The sequence below is a fragment of the Sarcophilus harrisii genome, chromosome 1, assembly GCF_902635505.1.
Source record: "Sarcophilus harrisii chromosome 1, mSarHar1.11, whole genome shotgun sequence".
Taxonomy (NCBI): Eukaryota; Metazoa; Chordata; class Mammalia; order Dasyuromorphia; family Dasyuridae; genus Sarcophilus; species Sarcophilus harrisii.
In genome coordinates, this window is record NC_045426.1 from 356,143,969 (window position 1) to 356,170,419 (window position 26,451).

At 35.2% G+C, this 26,451-nt stretch overlaps 1 protein-coding gene and 1 long non-coding RNA gene across 4 annotated transcripts in view; one reads left to right on the forward strand and one right to left on the reverse strand.

Moving 5' to 3' along the window:
- RAB27B (RAB27B, member RAS oncogene family) overlaps positions 1 to 26,451 on the reverse strand; it is a 206,641-nt gene that overhangs the window by 101,410 nt on the left and 78,780 nt on the right. For 2 of the 3 annotated variants that reach the window (XM_031945939.1, XM_031945938.1), the window contains exon 3: positions 17,970 to 18,064. In XM_031945939.1, coding sequence (XP_031801799.1) covers positions 17,970 to 17,974 — 5 coding nt within the window. In that variant the 5' untranslated portion in view covers positions 17,975 to 18,064. Of the gene's footprint in view, positions 1 to 17,969; positions 18,065 to 24,746; positions 24,939 to 26,451 lie in introns of those variants that run through there. The other variant, XM_031945937.1, reaches the window with a different exon arrangement.
- On the forward strand, positions 6,159 to 25,902 carry LOC116420509. Its single transcript, XR_004230850.1, has 3 exons — positions 6,159 to 6,280; positions 6,638 to 6,705; positions 25,344 to 25,902. It is a non-coding gene; the product is annotated as an uncharacterized LOC116420509 (long non-coding RNA).

Below are 26,451 nucleotides of genomic sequence, written 5' to 3' on the forward strand. Positions count from 1 at the left end.
AATGCTGATAGAAAGTAAACTTTTGCAGGTAGGGATGGTTTTCATTTTTGTGTTGTATTTCTAACATATAACATAGTGCTTTGTGTGTACTTGGTGGTAAATAATTTCTTGATTAATTGAATAGAATTAATTGAATTAGTCTGAAATGCTGAGTCATGACTAGAACCCTAACAGTAGAAATTTTTCCTCTGTGCTGTTCTCAAATTTTTATTGATAAATTGAAAAATTTTTGTATAAACAAAACTAATACAGAAAAGCTTAGAAGGGAACAATAAACTGGGAAAACATTTTTACAGTCAAAGGTTCTGATAAAGGCCTCATTTCCAAAATATATAGAGAATTGACTCTAATTTATAAGAAATCAAGCCATTCCCCAATTGATAAATGGTCAAAGGATATGAACAGACAATTCTCAGACGAAGAAATTAAAAATATTTCTAGCCATATGAAAAGATGCTCCAAGTCATTATTAATCAGAGAAATGACTCTGAGATACTACTACACACCTGTCAGACTGGCTAGAATGACAGGGAAAGATAATGCAGAATGTTGGAAGGGATGTGGGAAAACAGGGACACTGATACATTGTTGGTGGAATTGTGAATACATCCAGCCATTCTGGAGCAATTTGGAACTATGCTCAAAAAGTTATCAAACTGTGCATACCTTTGACCCAGCAATGTTACTACTGGGCTTATATCCCAAAGAGATTTTAAAGAAGGGAAAGGGACCTGTATGTGCAAGAATGTTTGTGGCAGCCCCCTTTGTAGGGGACAGAAATTGGAAACTGAGTGGATGCCCATCAATTGGAGAATGGCTGAATAAATTGTGGTATATGAATGTTATGGAATATTATTATTCTATAAGAAATGACCAGCAGGATAATTTTAGAGAGGCCTGGAGAGACTTACACGAACTGATGCTGAGTGAAACAAGGAGGACCAGGAGATCATTATATACTTCAACAACAATACTATATGATGACCAGTTCTGATGGACCTGGCCCTCTTCAGCAATGAGATGAACCAAATCAGTTCTAATGGAAGCAGTAATGAACTGAACCAGCTACACCCAGCAAAAGAATTCTGGGAGATGACTAAGAACCATTACATTGAATTCACAAGCTAATTGTACAATATTTCAGAATCTGATTCTTTTTATATAACAAAATAACATTTTGGACATGTATACTTATTTTTTGTTTAATTTATACTTTAATATATTTAACATGTATCGGTCATCCTGCCATCTAGGGGAGGGGGTGGGGGGAAGGAGGAGATAAATTGGAACAAAAGGTTTGGCAATTGTAAAATTACCCATACATATAACTTGTAAATAAAAAGCTATTGAAATAAAAAAAAAATAAAAGAGAAAAAAATTTTATTGATTGCTTGGCTTTTATTTCCATATGTATCTCTTCTTCCTTGCCCGTCTCCAACCCCTCAAGAAGATATTCTGTCTAACAAAAGAATGAGAAAAAAAAAGGAAAGAAGTTCAGCAAAACTAATCAACACATTGGGCCTGCTAAGTGCATAGAATTCATATCTGACCTCAGATACTTTAATAAGTAGCTGTGTGACTCTGGGCAAATAATTTTACCTTATTTACTTCAGTTTTTTTCATTTCTAAAATGAACTGGAGAAGGAAAAGGCAAACCATTCCAGTACCTTTGCCAAGAAAACTGCAAATAGGCTCATGAAGAGTTGAATGTGACTTAAATGAATGAACAACAGTAAAAATCAATTCATCAAACAGGACTGATGGTATATGGAATATTCCACATTCATAATCCCTTATATGTATAAATAATGGAGGGAGGTATATTTTCTCATTTCTCTCCTCTCTGCCAAGCTTCTTAATTATTGCAATTACACAGAGTACAATTTCAGTTTTTTTTTTCATTTTTAAAATTTATATCTTGGTCATGATTTACTATGGTTTTCTTGGTTTTGTTTACTACATTCTGCATCATTTCATGTATTTTGAATTTTTCACATTCATCATTTCTTAAAGTGCGGTAATATTCCATTATATTCATGGATAACAATTTATTTAGCCATTTAGCCAATGGAAATCTACTATTCTTTGCTACTTCGAAATATGATGCTATATTTTAGTATATAAGAGACCTTGCTCTTTATCCTCAAATTTTCAGAGAGTATATACCTAGCAATAGGATCTCTGGATGGAAGGGTATAGATAATTATTTTCTTAGCATAATCCCAAATTGCTCTCTCAAAGAGATGAACCAATATACAGATCCACACTACACTATATTAGTGTATATGCTTTCTATAACTTTTCTAATGTTGATTATTTCCATTTTTTAAAATCTTTGGTATTTTGCTGAGAATGAAGTAAAACTTCCAAAATGTTTTGACTTGCCTCTCTTTTATTACTAATTATTTGGGAGAATCATTCTTGTTATGATTTTCTATCTTTGCAATAAAATATACAGAACATATTTTCAACAAATTACAAATGGAATTTGAGAAAAAAGAATTTGTTGTAAGCTTATTCTAAATCAACGAACAATTATAGAATTAATGAGGAAACACACTTTATTCTTCTTTAGACAGCTAAAAAACTTTGGAACTGTAATATGATATACAAGGTAAGATGTAATAATTTTGTCAATTGAGCTAGAATAAGTGCTTTTAAAAAAAATAGGGATGTAGATGGCTATAGGAGTCCCATCCTTTGACTATAGACAATGTTTTGTTTGCTGAAATTTTCACACATAGGCTGGAGATATCTGTTTCTAGGCATATATAATAGAAAGTCCCTGCTCCCTGACTCATTGCATGAACTGATATTCTATGACTATTTCCTGTCTCCTTACTGTGTTATGAAGAGAGGCCTTTTGGTGAGCTATATCTAGAGAGAGCACTAACTGACCAAATCAAGTCTTTTTTTTTTCCTGGTAGTGATTAAAGCAAAAGCTGTTCAAGTTTCAGTGTATGAAGAAAAGGAACATCAGCATCAGGGCAACTGGATCCATGTGTAGCTATGAACACACAGCACTTATGTTTTCAGGCCATTTTTATTTATTATTTACTGTTCTTAGGTGAAAGAGCTTTGAAGATAGTCATGACCTTATGAGCTATGAAAAAAGGAAATGAATGCTCTGAAGTCTGCTATGGTACCAAAGTATGCTCCACAGTCAAGCCCAGTAAGGCATCAGTACAAATCCCAGCAGCAGCTAAGATACGGTGTCCTATACAAATGAAATAACTTGTCCAATAATTATGTCACATTCAAATGTAAACTGTAAACTTAACAGGATAAAACTTTTCTACTTGAAATGTGAACCCCATTCTTTTCGGTAATTGATGCATAAGGTATAAGGAAGAATATACCTGAGTTTGTGGAGACATTTTGTACTTTAAGTCTTGTTAGTTGATTTCAATAAATATCCTTTTGTAAAAGCTAATTGATATTAATTGATTAAATGATATTGGGGTGCTAATTACTGGGTTAATTAATGATAATGTAACTGGTTATTGATAATTAGGGAGAACACAGCAGAACAGGAGTTAAGGACAATAACATAAGAGAAAACCCCATAAGCTTCCAGGAATACCTCTAGTGCTCTGGGGGAGATGTAGCCAATTGCCTCTGTGAAAGCAATTCATGTCAACACAAATAGGAATTAGCATATGAATACTGGCAGTCTATAAAGGTTATACAAGGAATAGTTATCTACCAAACTATTGATCCTGCAAAATTCTCTAGTTCCAGGAAGCTTTTATTTCAATGAGTTTCTATAAGAAAATTAGTAAGTGTAACAACTAGCATTTATGTACTCCTTTAAGATTTGCAAAGTGTTTTACAGATGTTAACTCATTTGATCTTCATAGTAACCAGGAATATGGGTGCTATGCCCATTTTATAGCTAAGGACACTGAGGCAGACAGATCAAATGACTTATCCAGAGTCACACAGCTAATATCTGAGGCAATATTTGGACATAGTGGTATATATCAACTGTACTACCTAGCCTCTTATTAAGCTTGAGTACACATACGTGTAAGGCTATAACTGATTATTAAATACTTAAGTCTCTTGTTCTTTGGGCTAGGGCTGAATTCCCAGGTGGATTCTGACCTAAACCTGACAGATGGTGAGTTGTTCTTAATTCCCTATATTCTTGATTATCTTAGATGGGAGAGGTACAATTCAGGATTAGGAGACAATTATCAGAAGCATACCAGGAGACTCATAAACTGTCCTTCCCTCACACAAATCCTCCAGGAGGAGTCTATTACAATGCAGGACTGAAAAACTAAATATAATTTACATGAATTTCAATTCTTTATCATAACACTATGGAGAGAAGACCAGTGTCCTCTGACATTATATGATCTCTTGAAGTGTCTTTTAGCTCCCAACCTATAATTCTATGGGCTTGAACTGGGATCAAGAAGTGCAAATTATTTCCATAAACTGCCTTTTTAGATCTTAGAAGCTCTTGGAAGGAAGACTGTTTTTTTGATTCTCCCACATCCTAACACTGTTCTGGGTCTGGAAGTAAGGATTCAATGCAAACTTGTTGAATAGAATTGAATTGCCTGTCCAGTCATGAATCTTTGCCAATCTACTTAAGGTAGGGGGAGGATAATATAACCTTGTGAAAGAATATTAAATATTTACTCTAGGCTTAAGTTGGAGCTCTCTGACTTTTTTTTTCAGAACCTCTGCTTTTAGCAAAACAAACATTGCAGAAAGGGAATATACACAATAAAATGAATCAAAATTGAAGATACTACAAATTTTGATGAAAGAGTAGCTTTCCAAATTACTTTGGAAAGCTCCCAGGCCAAGTCTCACAGGCTTGAATTTTCTTATTTGAAAATAAGTCTGAGTTAATGTTTTTAAAACTTTCATATGAACTGATCAGTAGAAGGAAGGATTTAGTAGTTTATTTTACCAGTGAAAGTCTCAGCATGTGACAGAGCAAGATGATCCCCAATTTAAATTCACAATAGAGATCTGAATGTTTGTTCATGGGGTGCTTTTGAATTTGGTTTAGACTACTGTGAAATATAGTTTTATATTTTGTTCCTTCTTCCTGAAGATAGCTTAAAGGACATTGTTGATAGCTTATTTTATGTAAGATCAGTATTAAGAAAAGAAATAGAAAGGAAAGTATTATTTTTATTAAGAAAAGGAATAGAAAGAAAAGGAAAAGATTATTTTTATAGAACATTGCACAGAGATCATGACGTTCCTCAATGCTAAAATAATATATGTTCTATAACTGAGGAAGATTTGTCTTTGAGAGCAAGCATTCAACAGAGCCAGAGGCCCCCACAGGAAATGCTTATGTGACAATGGGAAAAGGGTGTCTTAATGGAAGGATTCACCACTGCTGTAATAGTAGCGCTGTGGGTGACAGAGCTATATAGTCACTTGTCTGTTATATTAAATACTTTGCCATGAGAAGAAAACAGTGTGACATGCTGGACTCTACATCAAAAAGACCTAAGTTTTCATTTCCTACCTATGACACATACTTGCTGTGCAATCCTGAGTGAGTCACTTCTTAACCTTAGTACCCAGAGCTAACTTTCTAAGACTTTAAGTTTCAGAGAAATTACCATTCTGCCTTGGTAATGGTTCTTTCCCTGAACTGAAACAACTCTAGACCTGTAGTAGACTCATAGTCCTATAGACTATTTATTTCTTAGCTGCTTGCCACCCCTTTCTTTCTGATCTACCCCTTTTTTTCTGGAATCCACTGCATATGGGATCTTCTTTTCCAGTTAGTTTCTAAGCTGATGCACCTCTCTACCACTGATCCCAAGGTGGCACAGTGAATAGAATATAGGAAGACTTGACTTCCTGTGTTCAAATCTGGCCTCAGATATTTGCTAGCTGTGTGACTGGACAAGTTACTTCACACTGCTAGTCTCAGTTTACACATCTGTAAAATGAGCTGGAGAAGGAAGTGGCAAATCACTGCAGTATCTTTGTCAATAAAATCTCTGAAAAACAAGTGAACAGTAGCCACAACCATTTACTTCAGGGAAGTGGGAAACCAATCAGAAACTCTTGCTTTCGCAACAAAAAGTACAAGTTGCTCTGATCCCAAGTTGCCAGAACCCTGAGGCAAGAATCAAAAATGCTCATGAGAGGGTGATGTCATAATGAGCCAAGTACCAAAGTGGAAGAACAGCATTTGTCTAGATCCAGTGGTTTCCAAAGTGGGGGCAACCAAAGCATAATATCAAGTGGTGTTTGTTTGAACCAAGTATGGGAAGATGGGTCACATTCAGGAGTATGTTGATAAATGTTTGATAACTGTGATATGTTTGTGTGGGTTGTATGTGTATATAATGTACTTTTAAAGTCTTATCTGCATTTTTAACATTTTCTTAAGTATAGACTATCAACAAAACAAATTAGGCCCTATGGTAATAATGAATAATTTCTTGTTGTGGGGTTGGTCTCCAATACAATTATAACTCCCTTCCACTACTTCATGGCACCTTAATTTTCTTCCTCCTATACCAAACCTTAGTTTCTCAGGGCTGTTATAACTCAATTCCTGCCTGGGATCCCACATTAGTAGCTACAGATGGACACTAGGAAAATATGTACATGTACCATCATCACCTTTATCTCTTGTCTCCAGAACACCTTGAAGCTTCAATAGGTACCCCTTTGAAGGAAGGCTAGACACCAAGGCAGTGATACACCAAGGTGAGTAAGAGTACCATTCCCTTTTCATTTCTAATGGATTAGAATGAGTTGCACAGCATGAGAAAGGCACAGATGGTTTGCAATCTACCTTGCATATCTCCCCCATGCCCACCCTCAGCCTACTCATATCCCAAAATTTCCTATTTCTATTGAAAGTATTACTATCATTGAGAGTTATCCAGATTTGCAATCTGTATTACCCTCATCCCCTTACTTTAACTCCTACCACATAAAATAAAATGCTAGATATTCTTATCCCTATAACCACATCATCTCTCATTCATTGTCTTCTCTCTATTCAATGACTTGGTTCAGTCCTTCCTCATCTGCTGCCTGTACTATTGCATTCACTTCCTAACTGGCTGCCTTGCCACACATCTCTCCTTTTAACAATTTATCATCTACTCACTTGCTAAAGTGATTTTTACTAAAGCACTGGTCTGACCATGTCACCTCTCATTCAATAAATTCCAGTAGCTACTTAAATGCCTTTATGATCAAATAGAAACTCTTCTGTTTGGCAAATAAAGCATTTCAAAACCTCAGTCCTACTTATTCTTTTGATTTGTTATTCATTATTTACCATCTTACATTTTATATTCCAGATGAATTGGTGTTCTTGTTGTTCTTTACACTCATACAAAAGCACAACTAAAAATTCAACCATGAATAGTAAATTAAAGTATGAATACCATAAATTAAACAGAATCAGGTAAAGAAAGAGGAATGGATTTATGTTGAAAATATTCTGTTGGGTTGAAAAAAAGACAATTAACTTTTGCTTGTTTTATGTTATGCAAGGTGACTATATCTACATCTACATTTAGATATATCTACTATCTAAAAATATTAGTGCTACTGAAATGCTGTTGGGAATAATATCTAGACAAAAAGACAGGCTGCCAGCTCCCATATACCTATTCTAGAAAAGAAAGCTGAAATTTGTAGCAGACTGAAAAGTGATCAATATTTTTGTTGAAAAAATATAATAAGTGACCTTTTTTATATCATGATTGTGTAAAAAGTCAGCTAAGAGTGATGAGAAAAGAGGGCACAAGCCCTATTATATTAAAAATAACTAAATGAATGAATGAATGAATGGAGTGAATGTTGTGTGTGCATATATATATATGCACACACAACATATACACACATGTTCATATATGTGTACATGGATAAGGATTATATATACATATAAAGGTATGTTTATGCATGTTTGTTTACATGTATGTACAAATATACTATATATCATATGTATGCAGCATACTATATAGTATGTGTATATGGAGTATATATATACACATATATCCATGCACACACATATGTACACATATGTATATATATATGTACACATATGTATATATATATATACATATGTGGGTGTGTGTGGGTGTGTGGGTGTGTCTCTCTCTATATATATATTTCTTGGATCTCCATGAGGCCCATAAGATGATACTGAAGTTAAGGTAGAAGGTGACTTTGAATACAACCAATCTGGAGGTTTTTATCTAGAAAATTCACTTCAGAAGTAACACATATTCAGTTCAGCTGACTAACTAGAAGTTGAAATTAAATGGTGAGTTTAATTTGGTTTGTAAAAGTTCCACAAATTATCAAATAGATTACCTAAAAAATTTCAAATGTTCATTTGGCTTCATACAAACTACTCAAAACATTCTGTAGTGATATATATTAAAGCACAGAATCCAGAGTCAATTTATATTATTTATAGTCCATATAGTCCGTTAAATATTTATAGTCCATAAAAGTTCAACTGGTTTGGCTATTCTTGGTCTAAGCTGCGCTTTTCCTGGGACAAAAATTCCTCTGGGTCTCGGGGAGAGAGAGTATGCTTATAGTGGAGATGTTTTGTCTACATGATATTCACAAATAGGGCAATGTAAAAATCTCTGTTTCTTCTCACCTCCACTTCCTGGTTTCCCTGTTTTTTTTCAAATTTCACTCAAGCCTTACCTTCTTCAGAAGACCTTTCTTGGTCTCTTGTACTGATATTTTTTTTTCTGAGATTACTTTATATTTATACTGTTTCTATCATTTATGTACATTTTTTGTTTTATTATTTTTCCTATTATAAGATTAGCTTCTTGAAGAAAAGAATCATATTTTTTTGGCTTTTTCTTCCCTCCTTCCCTCCCTCCCTCCCTCTTTCCTCCCTCCTTTCCTTCCTTTTCTTCCTCCCTTCCTCTCTCTCCCTCATTCCCTCCTTCTTTCCTTCCTTCCTATCCCTCCTTCCTTCCTTCTCTCCTTCCTTCTTTCCTTCCCATCTCTCCCTCCCTCCTTCCTTCCTTCCCTCCTTCCTTCCTTCCTTTCCTCCCTCCTCCCTTCCTTCCTCCTTTCCTTTTCCCTCTCCCTCCTTCCTTCCTCTCCCTCCCCCCTCCTCCCTCCCTTCCTCCCTTTCTCCCTCCTCTCTTCCTTCCTCCCCCTCCCTTCTTCCATCCCCCCTTCCTCCCCCTCCCTTCTTCCTGCTTCCCACCCTTGGTTTCCTCCTGATACCTCTAACTTTCACCTGGAATTCCAAGAAGCCACCTTTCTATATATGACATTAACTAATGAGTATTTTAATTCCAGACAATTAACATTTAAATTAATAGAGTATCCTAAACACCTGGAGAGCTACAAAGCTTCAATAAGATATGGCTCCTTCCCTGAAGAGATTATAATATAGCAATAAGCTAAGACACTCATGGACAATCAGAACAATAGTATAAAAGATACTATTGTATCTTTTATACAATAAGTGAGCCCTGAATGGGAGACTCAAGAAAGTCAGCTCCTTTTTCATATGCCAAGATTCTAAGTTAGAGCTTATGTGGGCTATGTAATTATCTCCTAATTAATTGGTTCTTTCCAAGTTTTTTTTTATTTTGATAAAAGATTTTTATTTTCAAAATACATGAAAAGATAATTTTTAACATTCACCCTTGCAAGTCCATTCCTCTCCACCTCCCTCCTCCACTAGATAGCAAATAATCCAACATAGGTTAAACATGTGCAATTTTTCTTTTTTTCCCTAGCCCTCAAAGAACTTACATTCTTTTTTTAATAATATCTTTTTATTTTCAAAATATATGCAAAGATAATTTTCAACATTCACTTTTACAAAACCTTGCTTTTCAAATTTTTCTCCCTTCCTTCCCCACATCACCTCCCTCACCTAGACAGCAAATAATCCAATATAGGCTAAACAAGCTATTCATTAAATACCATCAAGATAATCTTTCTAAGGCAGAGGTCTGACCATAATATTATCTTGCTCAAAAACCTTCAGGGACTCCCTACTACCTCTAAGATAAATTATAAGCTCCTTAGTCAAACATTTAAGGTCCTTCCAATCTTTCAAATCTACCTTCCCAGTTTTCCTAAAACTTACTTCCTTTCGTGCCAGGGCACATATTAGGTACTAAATAAATACTTATTGAGTCAAATCAATAAGCATTTCTAAACTTAACATGCCTACTCCTGCCTCCCATGCATTTACATATACCTTTCCTCATGCCTGCATTTAACTTGGAGAGAACCAAGTAATTAGGAGTTAATTGCAATGCTAACAATTGCTCCTAATCTCCACTTTGCAGAATTCTTATCCTCCTTCAAAGTTCTGCTTAGTTGCCATCTGTGTGTGGCCTTCCATGAACCACAAAGATGAATATGTTCTTTGCTTCCTTAAATGTTATTAGAAAGCATCACCTTCCACTCATTAGTCCTAATCCTTATATCTTATTTGTCTCTATATATGATGTCTTGGTTTCCCTACTTAAAAGAAAGTAAGCTCCCTGAGGGCAATTTTTCTTACAGCACAATGGATTGGACATAGTACTCACTTAATAAATCTTGCTTGAATTGTTAGGCTATGTTCAGTTAGTTGCAGAATGGTTAGTGTCAAGATTGGGATATCAAACTCTAAAAAGGTGCATGATGTCCAGATGTTTAGCTATTTACAATTTCTTCCCTCATTACTACTATGTCATATCTCTAGACAGAGTTACTTCAACATTGTAAACTGGATCTCAATACTGAGAAAATACCTGGAGTTTAGTCTATTAGTAACAACATTGCTCATGAGGATGAAACCACAGTTAGCTTTATAGATCTCCTCCCTCTCCCAAATGGTGACACAATGGATAGAGTGTTGCGCCTACAGACATAGCTTCACATCTAGTCTCAAGCTTTTATTAGTTTTGTGACCCTGTTTGTCTTAGTATTCTCAACTGGAGATAATAATAGCTCCTACTCCTACTTCATTATCTGTAATGGACATAAACTGGAAGCCTTCCCAATATGATCAGGAATGAAGCAAGGATGTCCATTTTGACTTCTATGATTTAATCTTGTACTAGAAATACTTGCTGTCCGATAAGACAAGAAAAAGAAATTGAAGGAACAAAAACAACCAATGAGGAAACAAAATGATCACTCTTGAAACACGATAAGATGATATACTTGGAGAATCCCAGAGAATCAATTCAAAAAACTAGTGGAAACAATAAACAACTGTAATAAAGTTACAGGAAATAAAATAATACAACATAAATAAAACTTTTCTGTGTACTTCCAACAAAACCCAGTAGCAAGAGGCAAAAAGAAAAATTCCATTTAAATAACAAGACAAACTCAGGTACTATATGAACATAACTATAAAATTCTTCACACAAAGTCAGATCTAAACAATTGAAGAAATACTAATTTGTCATGGGTAGGCCAAGTCAATACGATAAAAATGACAATTCTATTTAAGTTAATTTACTTATTCAGTGCCATAACAATCAAAGTACCAAAGAATTATTTTACAGAGCTAGGCAAAAGAATAAGACAATTCATCTGGAAGAATAAAAGGTCAAGGATATCAAGGGAATCAATGGGAAAAAAAAAAAGGAAAGCGACCTTGCAATTTCACATTTCAAATTATATTACAAAGCAGTAATCCTCAAAACATTCTGGTACTAATTAAAAAATAGAACGGTGAATCAATGGAATAGATTTAAATACCCAATACATAATAGTCAGCAATCATAGTAATCTATTGTTTGCTTAACCCCCAAACCCAAGATTAGGGGGTAAAAAGTCATTATTTTACAAAAATTACTGGGGAAATTGAAAAGTACCTAAGCAGAAACTAGGCATGAACCAACATCTCATACAATGTAAAAAGGTGTAGTAAAATGAATAAATGATTTAGACATAAAGAGTGGTATAATAAGTAAATTGGGGGAGCATATACCTGTCAGATCATTGGATAAGGGAAGAGTTTATAACCAAATGAAATAGATTATAAATGAATGTAAACATGGATAATTTTGATTACATGAAATTTAAAAGCTTTTAGACAAATAAACTAATGGAGCCAAAATTAGAAGGAAAATGTAGCGGGCTTGATCTCTGAAAAGGTATATTTGAATCACAGCATGGTGCTTATGACTGCACATGCTTAATGTGCTATAGTGAGGTAATCATCCGGAAGGATTTAAGGGCTGAGGGAGGGACTAGAGTCCAGGCTCCATCTTTGACCAGAGACATGTTGGCTTTCCTGCCTCCTTCACTTTTCCACCCTAAGACCAAGGATTTTGCTTGATCCTGAGGTCTTCCAGAGGGCTAGCTGGGACATTACATTCTGGAGCCCAATGTGGACTAAGAACTTATACTCAGCAGTTCAAGTGAAGCAATTATAAGATCAGTGAAGAAAGTCCCTGTGACCCAGAAATAGGATGAGTATGAAAATAGACAAACAGGAAACTTTGGTAAGGGCTAAACTAGTCACTTTCATTTTTTTTTTTTTTTAGCTGAAATGGCACAAATATTAAGAAAAGAGCATCCTCCACCCCAAAGGAAGAGTGAAGAAAGCATAGTTAGGTTAATAAAAAACCAAGGTTTGTTGATAACTAGGGATCAGATCCTTGGACTCTTAGAAACATTACAGTACACATCCCCTTGGTTCTCTAAGGAAGGATTAGAGCCAGATAAGTGGAAATTAGTGGGAGAGCAACTATTTGAATATTACAAAAATAATGGTCCTGATTTAATTCCTGAAGAAACATTCTATATATACAATATAATACAATTGGCTTTAAGAAATTACCTAAGTTTTAGAATAAGGAAAAAGAAGAAAGAGCAGGAGAGGGAAGGTACTGACAAAGCATCTGAAAAGTACGAAGGGTTGGAGCATGAAGAATACAAAGGCAAATACCATGCTGGCTCAGTTTCACCTCCACTTACACCCAAGCAGGTGCCCTTAGGGCATTTCCCATCTTCTGACCCTCCCACTTCAATTTTACCTTTGTGGGTGGAGGGAGAGGGAGGAGTGGGAAGGGTAGTGACACCATCATCACCAACCTAAAGAAGCTCTGCCCACCTCCTATGATAGGATTACAGAGTGCTAATTAAAGCCAAAGAGGAAGGGCAGGATACATCTGCTCTGAGAATAGAAATGTGTCCTGTGATTGAAGAGTTTAACTCTTCAGGTCAAGAAAAAAGAAGATATACTCCTTTTAATCTAGAAATTATCAAAGAAGTGAAAAAGGCTTGCACTCTTTATGGGTCTACATTGTTTTATGTTAAGATGGTATTAGAGAATTTGGCTTTTGTACTTTTAATCCTTAGTGACTGGCAATCTATAGCAAGGAATTTTTAGTACCTGGACAAAACTTATTGTGGCTTTTTGGGGATAGTGAACTCTGTAGGATACAAGCCCAACAAAATAGGCAACCTGGAGTTAATATACCAATCACCTCTGACCAACTAACAGGTTTAGGTCCTTATGCAGACACTATAGCGCAGATTAATTAATATGAGCAAATTGCTGCTGCTGCTATCAAAGCACAGGGCACCCTCCCAGGAAGACAATATAGAGGGGAAGCCTTCATGAAAATAGCACAAGGTCCAAATGAACTCTTTGCTAATTTTGTGGGACATCTGTGGACAGTTGTCATATGAACTACTGGTGAAAATGCAGCAACAGGAATCATGATAAACCAATTTGCAAGAGAAAATTGAGTGCTTACAAAACAGTGTCCATCCATACTCACTGATGTGGGAAACGGGGGAATGTGTAGCTAATATTCCAGTCACCAATACAGGTAGACAATGTGTGACTTATCACCCAGGAGAAGTAGTAGCATCAGGTTTACTGATACAGACTCCTAATAGACAATTTGGTGATATTTGCCCAGATTTTGACTCCCAGCAACAGAATCCAGGAATATTCTGGACTTCAGCTATTACAGTTGACCTACATATGCTCACTATCTATATAAATAGCATACCATTGAAAGGGTTGGTAGACACGGGTGTAGATTGTATAGTCATTAGAGGTGCCAGCTGGCCCAAGTCATTGACCAAAGATTAAGGCAGACATATGTCTAGCATAGGAGGATCAATAGCAGCTGAAGTTAGTGCTGCTCCTTTGAGATGGACATTTGAAGATGAAACCGGAGTTTTTACTCCTTTTGTAGTTGAAAAAGTCCCCATCAGTCTATGGGGAAGAGACATATTACAACAAGATTACAATTGAGTACTTTGGCTTTTTAGGCAGGGCTGCTGTTGAAGGCCTGCCTGCACTCTTACCTGTTACTGTTCAATGGAAAACTGATACAGCAGTGTGGGTAGAACAGTGGCCCTTTAGTGAATGAGAAGATTCTGGACTTGTTAGATATAGTACAGGAGCAACTTGACCAAGAACATTTACAGGAAAACAGAAAACTGGGAGGGGGGTTTACAGCAAGTTTCTCTAAAGGCCTCATTTATCAAATATATAGACCTGAGCCAAATTTATGAAAATAAGAGCTATTCCTCAATTGATAGATGATCAAAGGATATGAACAGGTAATTTTCAGAAGAAATCAATGCTATCAATAGTCAGGTGAAAAAAATGATCTAAATAACTGGATAGAAATGCAACTTAAAACAACTATGAGATATCACCTCATACTTATCAGATTGGTTAAACTGACAGAAAAGAAAAATGATGAATGTTGGAGGGGATGTGGAAAAATTGGAACATTAATGCATTGCTGGTAGAATTGTGAACTAGTCCAACCATTCTGGTGAACATTTAGAACTATGCCCAAAGGAATATAAAACTGTACATACCCTTTGACTCAGAAATACTACTTCTAATTCTCTTTCCCAAAGAGATCAAAGAAAAGATTAAAGAACTTGTTTTAAAATATTAATAACAGCTTGTTTGTAGCTGCAAAGAATCAAAAACTGGCCTGATATATGATATATAATTTGGGAATTGTTGAACAACTTGTAATATATGAATGTGATGGAATAGTACTGTGCTATAAGAAATGACAAGTGAAATGGTTACAGAAAAAGTAGGAAGATGTATATGAACTGATTTGAAATGGAGTAAAACCAGGATAAAATTACACAGTAACAAGAATTTTGTGAGGATGATCAACTGTGAAAGACTAAGCTACTTTAATCAATTCAATGATCCAAAGCAATTCCAAAAGACTCTCAAAGAAAAAATCTTTCTATATCCAGAAAGAAAACAGATAAACTCTGACTACAAATTGAAACACACTTTTTTCTCTTTATTTTTATTGTTATATTTTATTTGGATTTTCTTTCTGGAACTCATAATTTTTTTTTAAAAAATTGCACATGTAGTTGGGAAATATTTAATGAAATAAATAAAATGATTTAAAAAAAAAAAAAGAATACCTTATTTTACTGTCCTTGTAACAGATAGCTAGTGGTGCAATCAGAGGACAGGGGTTCAGAATCCAACATTATCATTTACTCATTTTGGGCAAGTTCCTTAACCAAATGGGCCGGAGTTTCCTTAATTGTGAAATAAGGGAATTGGATGAGATGATCTCTGAGGTCCCTTCCAATTTAGATCTATGATCCTTTGATTCCTAAGCAATGCTTTAGGGCATTAAGCTACATACCTTGATATGTTGACATAAAGGTCCAAACACTTTGATACTATAATAATAGTCAAAAAAAGAAAAGAAAAGAAACTGTCTTAAATATTTAATTACATACACACATATAAATTATATATGTAGATTATATTTATATATTTCTACACATTTATATGTATAGATGTGCATAAACTTGTGTGTATAGATATAGATACAAATATAGAACTTTGGAAGACATGGATTAAAGGGAATCAAATAAATATAACTCTGTGGGTTATATTTGATGGTTCCTGCCAATTACTGTGTTTGCTTACTGTACCTTTATTCCTTCAACTCTGCTTAGCCACATTGGGAGCAGATGTCCTATGCATCTTCCTCTTCTTCAGCTGTGGCAGAGAATTATCTTTAATCACCTTTCTAACCATGTACCAAGGTCACATGTGTAAGGTAGAAATATTCCACTAGGTTGAATGAAATGAGACCTATTTTGACATCAGATATTTGGGTCTTACAGAAAGGAGGAAGAGATTGAATTAAAGTGGTAATATTTTGAAAGATTTTACTGTGACAATTTGCTTAATTATAATTTTGAGACTGGCACAGTTTAAATTGTCAGAGATCCAGTCAAGGGAAAGAATTCACGGGGCTCAAGAGGAACAAGAATTATAGTACTTTTTCCCTTGTTATTTTTTCTAAGTGGCCTGGCCAAACACAAATTCACTAGTATGCATTTCAGGTAAAAGTGACTAACAAAGCACAAAGAAATAGAAGCACACACACACACACACACACACACACACACACAGTAACTGTTTTAGTCAATAGGGCATATAACACCCACAAATGTTTGCCAATATTTAAAATACTCTTCAACTCCTCAAGAGGCAATGAATTCCTTGTTAAGTTGATGAGTCAGATGCCAGCTATGCAATGTTTCCGGTTCTCGACTTGTGGCTGACCACTTTAACTTATCTACATGGGCAGCCAGCATTTTGTAGAAACTGTGACTCTATGCAAGAACAGGATGTGGGCACCCAAACTAAAAACAAACAAACAGAAGAGTTTGTGCTTTGTCTGTGTTTCTGTGATGGAAATCCTGTAACTTGCAAGCTATGTTAATCCGAATAAAGGGATTATTGCTGTTCTTTCCAATGGATCATTACAATCTATCTAAATGGACAAGTAAATACATCCTTTCATATATACTGGTTTAGATTTGACTTATGGGAAAGAAGGGGCATCTAGATGGTATAGTGGGTAGAGTGCTGGGCCTACTGTAGGAAAGCTCATCTTCCTGAGTTCAAAATGGTCTGACATTCACTAGTTGTGTCACTTAACCCTATTTGCCTCAGTTCTTCATCTATAAAATGAGCAGGAAAAGGAAATGGAAAACTACTATGGTATCTTTGTCAAGAAAACTTCAAATGGGGTCACAGGGAGTCAGACATGACTGAAAATTACTGAGCAACAAAAATGGGAAAGGAGCAAATGCATCATTTTGGTAAATGTGCATCAGTTCATTAGAATGACCATTCCCAAGATACTTAGTATTCTTCTAATGGCCAAAAGAATAAATAATCCTCCAAAGAGGGCAGCGAATACAAAGGAAAAAATAATTGGGTTTGGAGTAGAAAGGTGCTTTAGGTTCTGATCACAGCTCTGCCACATATTAACTTGAACTTCTGTGATTAAGGAAGTCACAGCTTCTTTGAGCCTGTTTCCTCATCTGCAAAGAGAGAAAATTGCACTGGGAGCATTGAAAGTCCATTTCAACCTTAAATCTATGTTCCTAGGATGTAAAATTTCCTTTGGGACTCTTGCTTTTAGGCGTCTGTAAACTGAAGATTGAGAACTTCTAAGGTCTAGTTCTGCTCAAAATCTATGATATTTTGATTTTTTTTATTAGGTATTGTAAATACACTACCACATATTGAAATGCTTGAAAGCTACACATAGTAAATAAAAAGCATTCATAAGTCTAGGGGCATACTTAACAAAAAATGAATGGAGAGTTAAAACCAAGGGAAAGTTTTGTCACTCATAATTAATGATTATTAAACATGAAATGCTCACAGGAAGGGAGAGAGGGAATAACCATTTATTAAGCACCTACTATGTGTGAGGCATTGTATTAGCTTTAAATTCTATCTCACTCCATTACAGTTTGAGAATAAAGACATAGTGTCTGAATCTATAAAGTTGACACAGTAAGGCTGGAAGTGAACACTAGCTGGCCATTAGAAAATGTAAAGAGGGGATGTAGATATTTCACTCATTGGCCAGTGCTGGTACACTATTCATATTCCAGCTCTCATTTCAGTGGATTTAGACTGCTTCATTCAAGAGAGTCCAGGCACTGTGTTGCTCACTTACCCCATTTCATGGTCATTAAACGTGGTTGTCTTATTTTGGAAAAGGCATCCCTTCTGTTGCACTTTGGTTTCTAATTGGAAAGACAGATGAGAAGCCTAAATGGCAGAGGGAAAAATTAGAAAGGGAAAAAAAAGCTTTACAACACAGTACAATGAAGAGGAAATTATAAGCCAAAAAGAATAAACACAGCTCTTAAGGCTAACATATCCATATTTTGTTGCCTAATCTTTGCAAAGAACACATGCCATAAACATCCCTAAAACTGTTGGGAAATTTTCCTCTTGGCACTCTACTGGATGCCCATCTGCTACTGCACACCAGAGTGCCTATGAAAATGAAGGTCCAATGATGAGCATTTGGTAAAGTCAGAGCCTCTTCAATGATGGCTTACCACCCATTCCATCTTTTCCATGCTGGAAGATTTCCTGAATTTAAATGGATTCTAACATAAGTCTTGAGGAGGATTATTTAATGTGTCTGCTTAATAGAAGGGACAATTGTTGACCTCAGCAAAGACTACTAGCCCTTGAAATGACCTGGAATACTATTCTGGACATAGAGCTTCATTTAAACTATACAGGAAAGAGACTTTCCCTAAGAACAAAACAAAACAAAACAGCAGCAGCAACAACAACAATAACAACAACAAAAAAAAACCTCTGGGAAAAAAGCATGGCATTCAATTCATCAACAAGCAGTTATGAAGTATTTACTATGTGTCAGACATTAAAGGTGCAAAGAAAGAAATAAAACAGTTCCTGCTCTCAAGGAACTTAGATTGTACCAGAGGAGACATGTACATATATAAAGACATACTGAATATTTACAAAGTAAATACAGATTAATTTTGTAATGAGGCACTAGGAATTTAGGGGAGTTAGGAAAAACCCTAAGTAGGAAGTGGAACTTGCACTGAGATTTGAAGGAAGCTAGAAATTCTCAGAAACTTAAGTGATTAAGGAATATTTCTCAGGCATGGGAAAAGAGGGTAAGATTAGTTTGCGCAAAATCTCAAGACAGCAGAGGGATATTCTGTGCCAGAAGTAGCAAAAGACCAGATTGGTTGGACTAAAGAGTTCTTGAAATCAAATCAGCAAACATTTATTAATTACCATTATTAAACACTAAGTTCCAGGTACTGTGATAAGAAATGAAAAAATAAAGATAAAAACCACTCCTTGCTATCAAGGAGGTCACAGTCTAATGTCAGAGACAACATGCAAAAAGAAGTACTTGCAATATATATATATATATATATATATATATATGAGACAGAGCGAGACAGAGACAGAGACAGAGCGAGAAAGAGAGAGAGAGAGAGAGAGAGAGAGAAGGAGGGAGGGAGTGTACATTGTAGAAAATCAGTGGAGAGAAGGCACTAGCAGTAAGGGGGAATGCAAAGTTTCTTGTAGAAAGTAGGATTTTTGGCTGGGACTTGAAAGAAGCCATAGAATCCAGGAATGAGGAGGGGTAGTATTTAAGGTATATAGATCAGCCTGGTGTTCTGCAAAAGCTTGTCATATGCAAGGACCCACAAGGTATCAATGTCAATGAATCATAAAGTATGTCAAGACAAATAAAGTATAAGAAGAATGGACAGGTAGGAAGGAGCCAGATTGGGAAGGGATTTAAAACACAAATAAAAGATTTTATATTTGATCCTGGAGGTGATAGGGAGCATTTAGCATTTATTGAGGTGTGAGTGGCGAGATGTAACACAAACTTGTGCTTTAGGAAGATCACTGACAAATGAATGGAGGATGGACTTAGCAAGAGACTTGAGGCAGACAGACCAATCAGCAAATTTTTGCAAAAGCCCAGGTATGAGGTGCTGAGGACCTGCAGCAGGCTGGTGATAATGTCAAAGAGAAGAGTGACATAAATACGAGATAGAGAATATACAAGAAGACAGGACTCAATAACAGATTGGATGTGGGTGGTGAGAGATAGTGAGGAGATGAGAATGACATTGAGATTTGAAGTTTGGGTTACTGAATGGACATGTGCCATGGACAAGAATAGAAAAACTAGGAAAATGGTGGTGAGGAATGGGAGAGAAATAAGACCATGATCTCAGTTTTGGTCTTGTTGAGTTTAAGATGTTTAGGAAAAATCTAGTGCTATATATACTCAAAGGAAGTTGGAGATGTAAGACCAAAGATCAAGAGAGAAGTTAAAAGGGTAGATAAATAGAGCTGAGAACCATTTGTATGGAGATAATAATTGCATCCATGGATGCTGAGATCACTAAGAAAAACAGTATAGTGGGAGAAGAGAAGAGGGTCCAGGATGGAGCACTGTAGGGGAGTAATACAAAATCAGCCTGGAAAGGTTGGTTGGAGTCAGATTGTAAAGGGTTTTGAATGCCAAACAGTAGAGTATATTTGAATCTGAAGACCATGGGGAGCCTTTGAAGTTTATTGAGCCAAGGCCTGGTGTGGTCAGTCTTGTGCTTTAAGAATAGTTCTTTGGCAGCTGTGGAGAGGATAGATTAGAAAGAGGAGGAATTTAAGGCAGAAAATCAATTTGGAGGCAATTGGAGGAAACCAGATAAGAGATCATAAGATCAGACACAACTTTCACAATCAGAAAAATCTTTTTAATGCCAATATTAAATTAGTGAACAAGTTCACTTGTGAATTAAACTGAAATTCAACACATTTTCCCCAAGACTGGTGATTGTAAACAAACTTCTTGTGGTATACTGAAGAGTTGACTTTGGTTATCTAGCAAAAACACCAACAAAATTGCAAAACAAGGTTGCTTGAGAATAATAGTAATTTTTAAAAAGATGGTAATTGTTTTTCTGTGGCCTCTAATAATCTACTTAGAGGAGAAAAGCATAATAAGCCCTGAATAAAAAAGCAGAGCGATGCTCTTATTAAAGTATGAGGAAAGCAAACCTTTTCCATCTTCTGTGAGAATGCACTAAGCTTTCCCACCAATGCAGTGGTGATAATTACTTTGCCCAATTTTACAGCACCACCTAATTTATATTAATTTGGAAAAGAATAAAAGTCATTATTTTGAGCTATCTAGTTAGAAACACTCAGCAATTACTACTTCACTTTTCTAAAAGGCAATTTAAATAAAAAAACAATAATTATTCTAATGCTATTGAGAAGTTTCGGGTCTATGACTCCTCCTAAATGTTATTTGCTATTTATTGTGAATTACAAGAAAAGTAGTAAATTGACTATGCTATGTTTTTATTTTTTGAAATGACTATGGGAAAGCAATTAACTGAAGGATGTTTCTGTATACAAGTGGTATCAATGGGCTCCCTTCCTTACAATACTAGGAGCAGGCCATAGATTTAGATCTGGAAGGGACCATTTAGTCTAAACTGAACATTTGTAGAATCTGAAATATAGAAAAGTTAGTTAAATGTCCAAGGTCACATAGATAGTAAATGTTTAAATAAAACATGAATCAAACCCAGGTTTTCTACTTTCAGGTGTACCAAGTCCTCTTGTTAATCTTCGTGATTCTTTCTGGCCTTCCTTCTGTCCTCTTTTGATTTAAAAATCAGTATGTTCTCCAACTTCCTGTATCATTGTATTTCCTTATATTTGCTGCAAGCCCTCTTCTATATCTCTGGTTATGCCTGCCCTACCCATTCTTCACAAACCAGCTGAAATATTATTTCCTCCACTATAAGGACATCTCAGATCCCTCTAGTTAGAAGGAATTCTTCCCTCATGGGTTTTGTAATGTTTTACATTTTTTCTTAAGTACTTATCAGATCATAATTTATTTATTTATTTCTGTACATGCCTCATGAGCCTTGTCCGTAAAGGTAGAAATTTTGTCATATTTATCCATATTATCATTCCAAGAAGCCCATGTATAACACACATAAATGTTTGTTTCATTGTTGTTGGTTAAAAAACAATGTCATTTTATTTTATTGTTTCACCTCATATAAAAGAACAAAACTCATGAATCAGATAATGATGGGTTTAAACTGCAAGAGTAATTCATTCATGTAATTATATCCATTTCTTTTAGACTTTACTACAGGCATGAACTTTTCCAATGAGACCCATTGTATGCACAGATATTCAGCACTCCAAGGGACTCAGTCTGTTTGCAAAACACTTTCTAGTTTACAAAGTATCCTACCAAGTGCTTCCATTTGATCTTTATTTCTAAACAGAGAAAGGAAAATAGTGCTCTCTTCATTTTACTGATGAGGAAACTGAGTTACAAGATCTACCCAAAGTTTCACAGTTTCTAAATCATAGTCCAGAACTCCAATTATCTAACTCCTAATTCTAATGTTCATTCCATGACACTACACTGTTTACATTTCAACATTGAGGGTATCCAGCACTGAGGTATCATAAAGTCTAGAGAAATACATCAGATGAGAAACGAAGAAAAGGCTGCCTTAAATGGAAGATCTGACAGATCACTCCAATGTCCATTTTCACCCTCTCCCATCAGACTTGAGGGACATGGAGTACTGAGATATGAGTTTCAGGACTGATGTGCTCTTTTCAACACAATGAGATTCTGGTGAAGTCCAGAGAAGTGCAGCAGGTAGTCTTAAGTGAAATTTGTACCAGAATCCCTGATATTCTGGAATGAGTATATCCCTATGCATCTTTGGCATTTCTCTCTCTTGTATTCCGGTTTCTGACAACCCATATGTATCATTGGAATGTGTCCTCTTGATAAGTAGGGTTATAACTGAACAATAAACCCAGTCCTCCCCACATGATAGGTGGATGAGTGGATGAGAGATGCATCAAAGTTTGTTTGTATTAATAAATCATGATCTTTCTGTGCATCTACATATATTAGAGAATATGTTTCTCCTCCACCTAAAACAGCACAATTAATGATACTATATATGCTATGTTTAATTCAACTTGTATTAAGCATATATGTATACATGCATGTTTATATATGTAAATGAATATATGTGTGTGCATCTATACCTGTATATATACTATACCTGTATATATACTGCATATATATGTATAGATATATATGTGTGTGTGCATATATATGCATTTGTTTGTATAGACAGATAGATAAAGATAAGAAGACAGATAAATGACAGGTGATAGATAAGTAGATGGATGGATAGATAGATGATAGATGGATAGATCAATGATATATAGAGAGCTAGATGATAGAGAGATACATATAAATGGATGGATAAATGATAGGTAGGTAGATAGTTGAGAAAGATAGGTAGATAGAAGATAGATATATAAACAGATAAATGGTAGGTGATAGATAATAGGTAGATAATAGATGATAGACACGTAGGTAGACAGAGATAGATAGATAGCTAGGTAGATAGACAGACAGACAGGTAGAAGATAGAAATAGATAGATGGATGTATTAGACCAATAGGTATTAGATATATAGGTGATAGATTGGTAGGTAGGTAGTAGATAAAAATAGATAAGTATATCATACAAGCAGTACAGTATGGTAGATTATATTAGGAACCTTGGTTCTAGTCTCAACTTTACTACTAACTAGCTGTATGCTTTCTAACTGTCATTCTCTGGTCTCATTCTGTTCATCTATAAATTGATGGGATTGGGCAAGATGTTCACTAAAATGCTTTCCTCCACTAACATGCTGTGCTCTCATGATGGGCCTGGGGAGAAAATTGTCTGTGACTCTTAGACTCCTTAGCTTCCTTTTTTCTTGACTTAGCCCCAGATTGCTCTGAGGAGAGTGCCCTCAACAAGGGACTTCTGTGTTCTTATCTTTTGTCACTCTCTGGTAGCTAAAGGTGAGCTGCTAACTAATGGACTGAATCCCTAAACACAGAGTAAATCCAGAAGATGAAAAAGAGGAGGAAGAAAGGCAAATTCTAGATTTTTGTAATAAATAATAATATGTGATTAGTGTGCACTCTTCACTGTGAAAAAAGAAAAAAATGAAATGGAGAAAAAGGTATATTTGCCTTTCCAGAAGATATCCGATTTTTGTGTGTATGTGTTTGTGTGTGTGTGTGTGTGTGTGTGTGTGTGTTGATTTTGCACATGTTAAAACCATCTGGGACTTGGCTCTTTTCAACAATAAGGTGATTCAAGGCCATCCCAATAGACTTGGGATAGAAAGAGCCATCTGTATCCAGAAAGAGAACTATGGAGACTGATTATAGATCAAAGCATACTATTTTCACCTTTATTGTTGCTGTTTTCTTTCTCATTTTTCCCCTTTTGGTCTGATTTTTCTTGAGCAGGATGATAAATGAGGAAATATGTTTAGAAGAATTGTACATGTTTAACCTGTATCAGATTGCTTGCTGTCTTGGGGAGAGAAAAATTTGGGACATAGAGTTTTGCAAAGATGAATATTGAATGCTATCTTTGCATTTATTTGGGAAAATAAAAGATTAGTATTTTAAAAATCAAAATCAAAACAAAAAAATAACCTAGTGGGTCACTAGTAAGTGGGTTTTAGCTCCACTTAATAATCAATACATGAGTGACTCAGAAAGATAATCTTCCCCACCTTTGTTGTCTACATTTTCAATGAGCCATCTCTACTTCTGAGCAATCTACGCTTGCTAATGGCCACTTCTTAGTAGATTGTCAAGACCTTTAATGAATACATTGTTCACTATTGTGCCTGCATACTTGTCTTCTTATCATGGAAAATTCTTCTATCCCTGAAGCTCCATTTTCCCATTAGTGATTTATTCCCAGAATCTCCATTTTGAGGAAGGGTTCAAGTCAATTACCTGGCTCTGTTTCTGAGTTTTTAGACTTTACACATGGCTTCATCTGTTTCCATCTTACCTTGGAAGATCCCATTGTTCCTTCTTCCCCATCCTGTCATTGGTGAGCACTGCTTGTGACTCGACTTTAGCATCCTTCTTCCTTTCTTATTCTTCTCAGCTCCATTTTATGGGATTATGTGACTTGTGACTAGCTTCTATAGTAAAAATGTAAGGTTTTTAGAGGCTGTTGTTTTTTTTTTCTTTTTTTTTTTTGTTTGTATTATTCTTCATGGAACTCAGTACAATACCAGATACCAGATACAGATAAGTACTATTTGTTTGTTGACTTGATTTTTTTTTCAAGTATTGAGTAAAGGATTTCTGACAATCTTGCCTTCTATAATGGAAGTAGATTGGAAAGAGAACAAAGTTTTTGCAGAATATCACATTCTACTTCCTCACAAACCTTCTGTGAACACATTGATTTCATCTTCCAAATTCTGACAGTACTTCTTGTTTGGGTCAATCACTTAAATATTTTTGGCTATTGTTTTTTATCCTTTCATTAGAAGGTAAGTTCCCCAAAGGCAAGACATATTTTTTTTTTTAGTGTTTAGCTTTGTATATGGCAGATTTTTAATAGAAATATGCCACACTGAATCACATTTCTTTTTAGATCTTCAGGTTTCCTGGGCGGACACCGAGATTTTTAAGTTACCCATATCCTAACAAGATACAACCTGTTTTACAAGGTCCTTTCTTATTTGTCTGGAAACTTGTTCATGGAGACAGGTACCTCTACCCACAAATGGAATGTTGAATTGGGGAACAAAGAATTTCACTCAGGTAATTATAAATTAGACTCCTCAGAGTTCTTTGCTGTTGTCCCCTTTAATGCTGATCTGCCCTTAAAAGTAATAACTAATATATTTGTGCTTACTGGAAAAAACAACAACATAATTTTGTAGCAGAACAATAACAATATAAGAGTTTGAATCTTAAATCCTAGTTATAGAACACTTATATAAACTCAAATCTTGTCCTTTTTTAAGTAGATAATATCCCATATACACATACATTAGGACATATAATGGGTCTCTTCTTGATGTAACATAAAAAACTAATGAGGTGTAACAATTAAAAGTTATCATGAAATTCTTCTATGTGGCCAACCTAATTCCTTTTTCCAAAACCTACTTATTATTATTATTAATAATTAGGCAATTTTACTCACATTCATATCATTTATATTTAAAAGAAAGCTGGCTCTTCATTTCATTCAATTCCCCTTTACAGATGATGAAATTTAGAACAAGAAAAATGAAATGATTTACCTAAGGTCATATAGCTAATTAGTGAAATTGCTATACTGGAGACTAGATATCCAATCCAGTTATCTTTCAACTAAAATATACTATAAAAATAATTTATAAAAGCATGAAAAAGCTTTTAGAAACTTTTCACTGAACTATGAAAATAAGAGACATAGCTTTGAAAAGAGTGGTGTTTTATTTTTCTCTCCCCAGCTCATATTTTATTAATTTAACTAACCACAAAGTTCTATCATAAAGAAAATAGGCCAGTCATGTAATGATCCCTAATGATTTATGGTTTAAAATAGAGGAAAGTCCCTCCCCACAACCCCCAGTTGTTGGAGGATATTCATGGATGATTTATGGGAGAAGATGGCTATGAATTATAAGAAAGGGGAAAATTTTAAGTGGGTTTCAATCTATACTTTTAGAACGAGTATTTATAATAACAAGTAAAAATGCACAATGCTA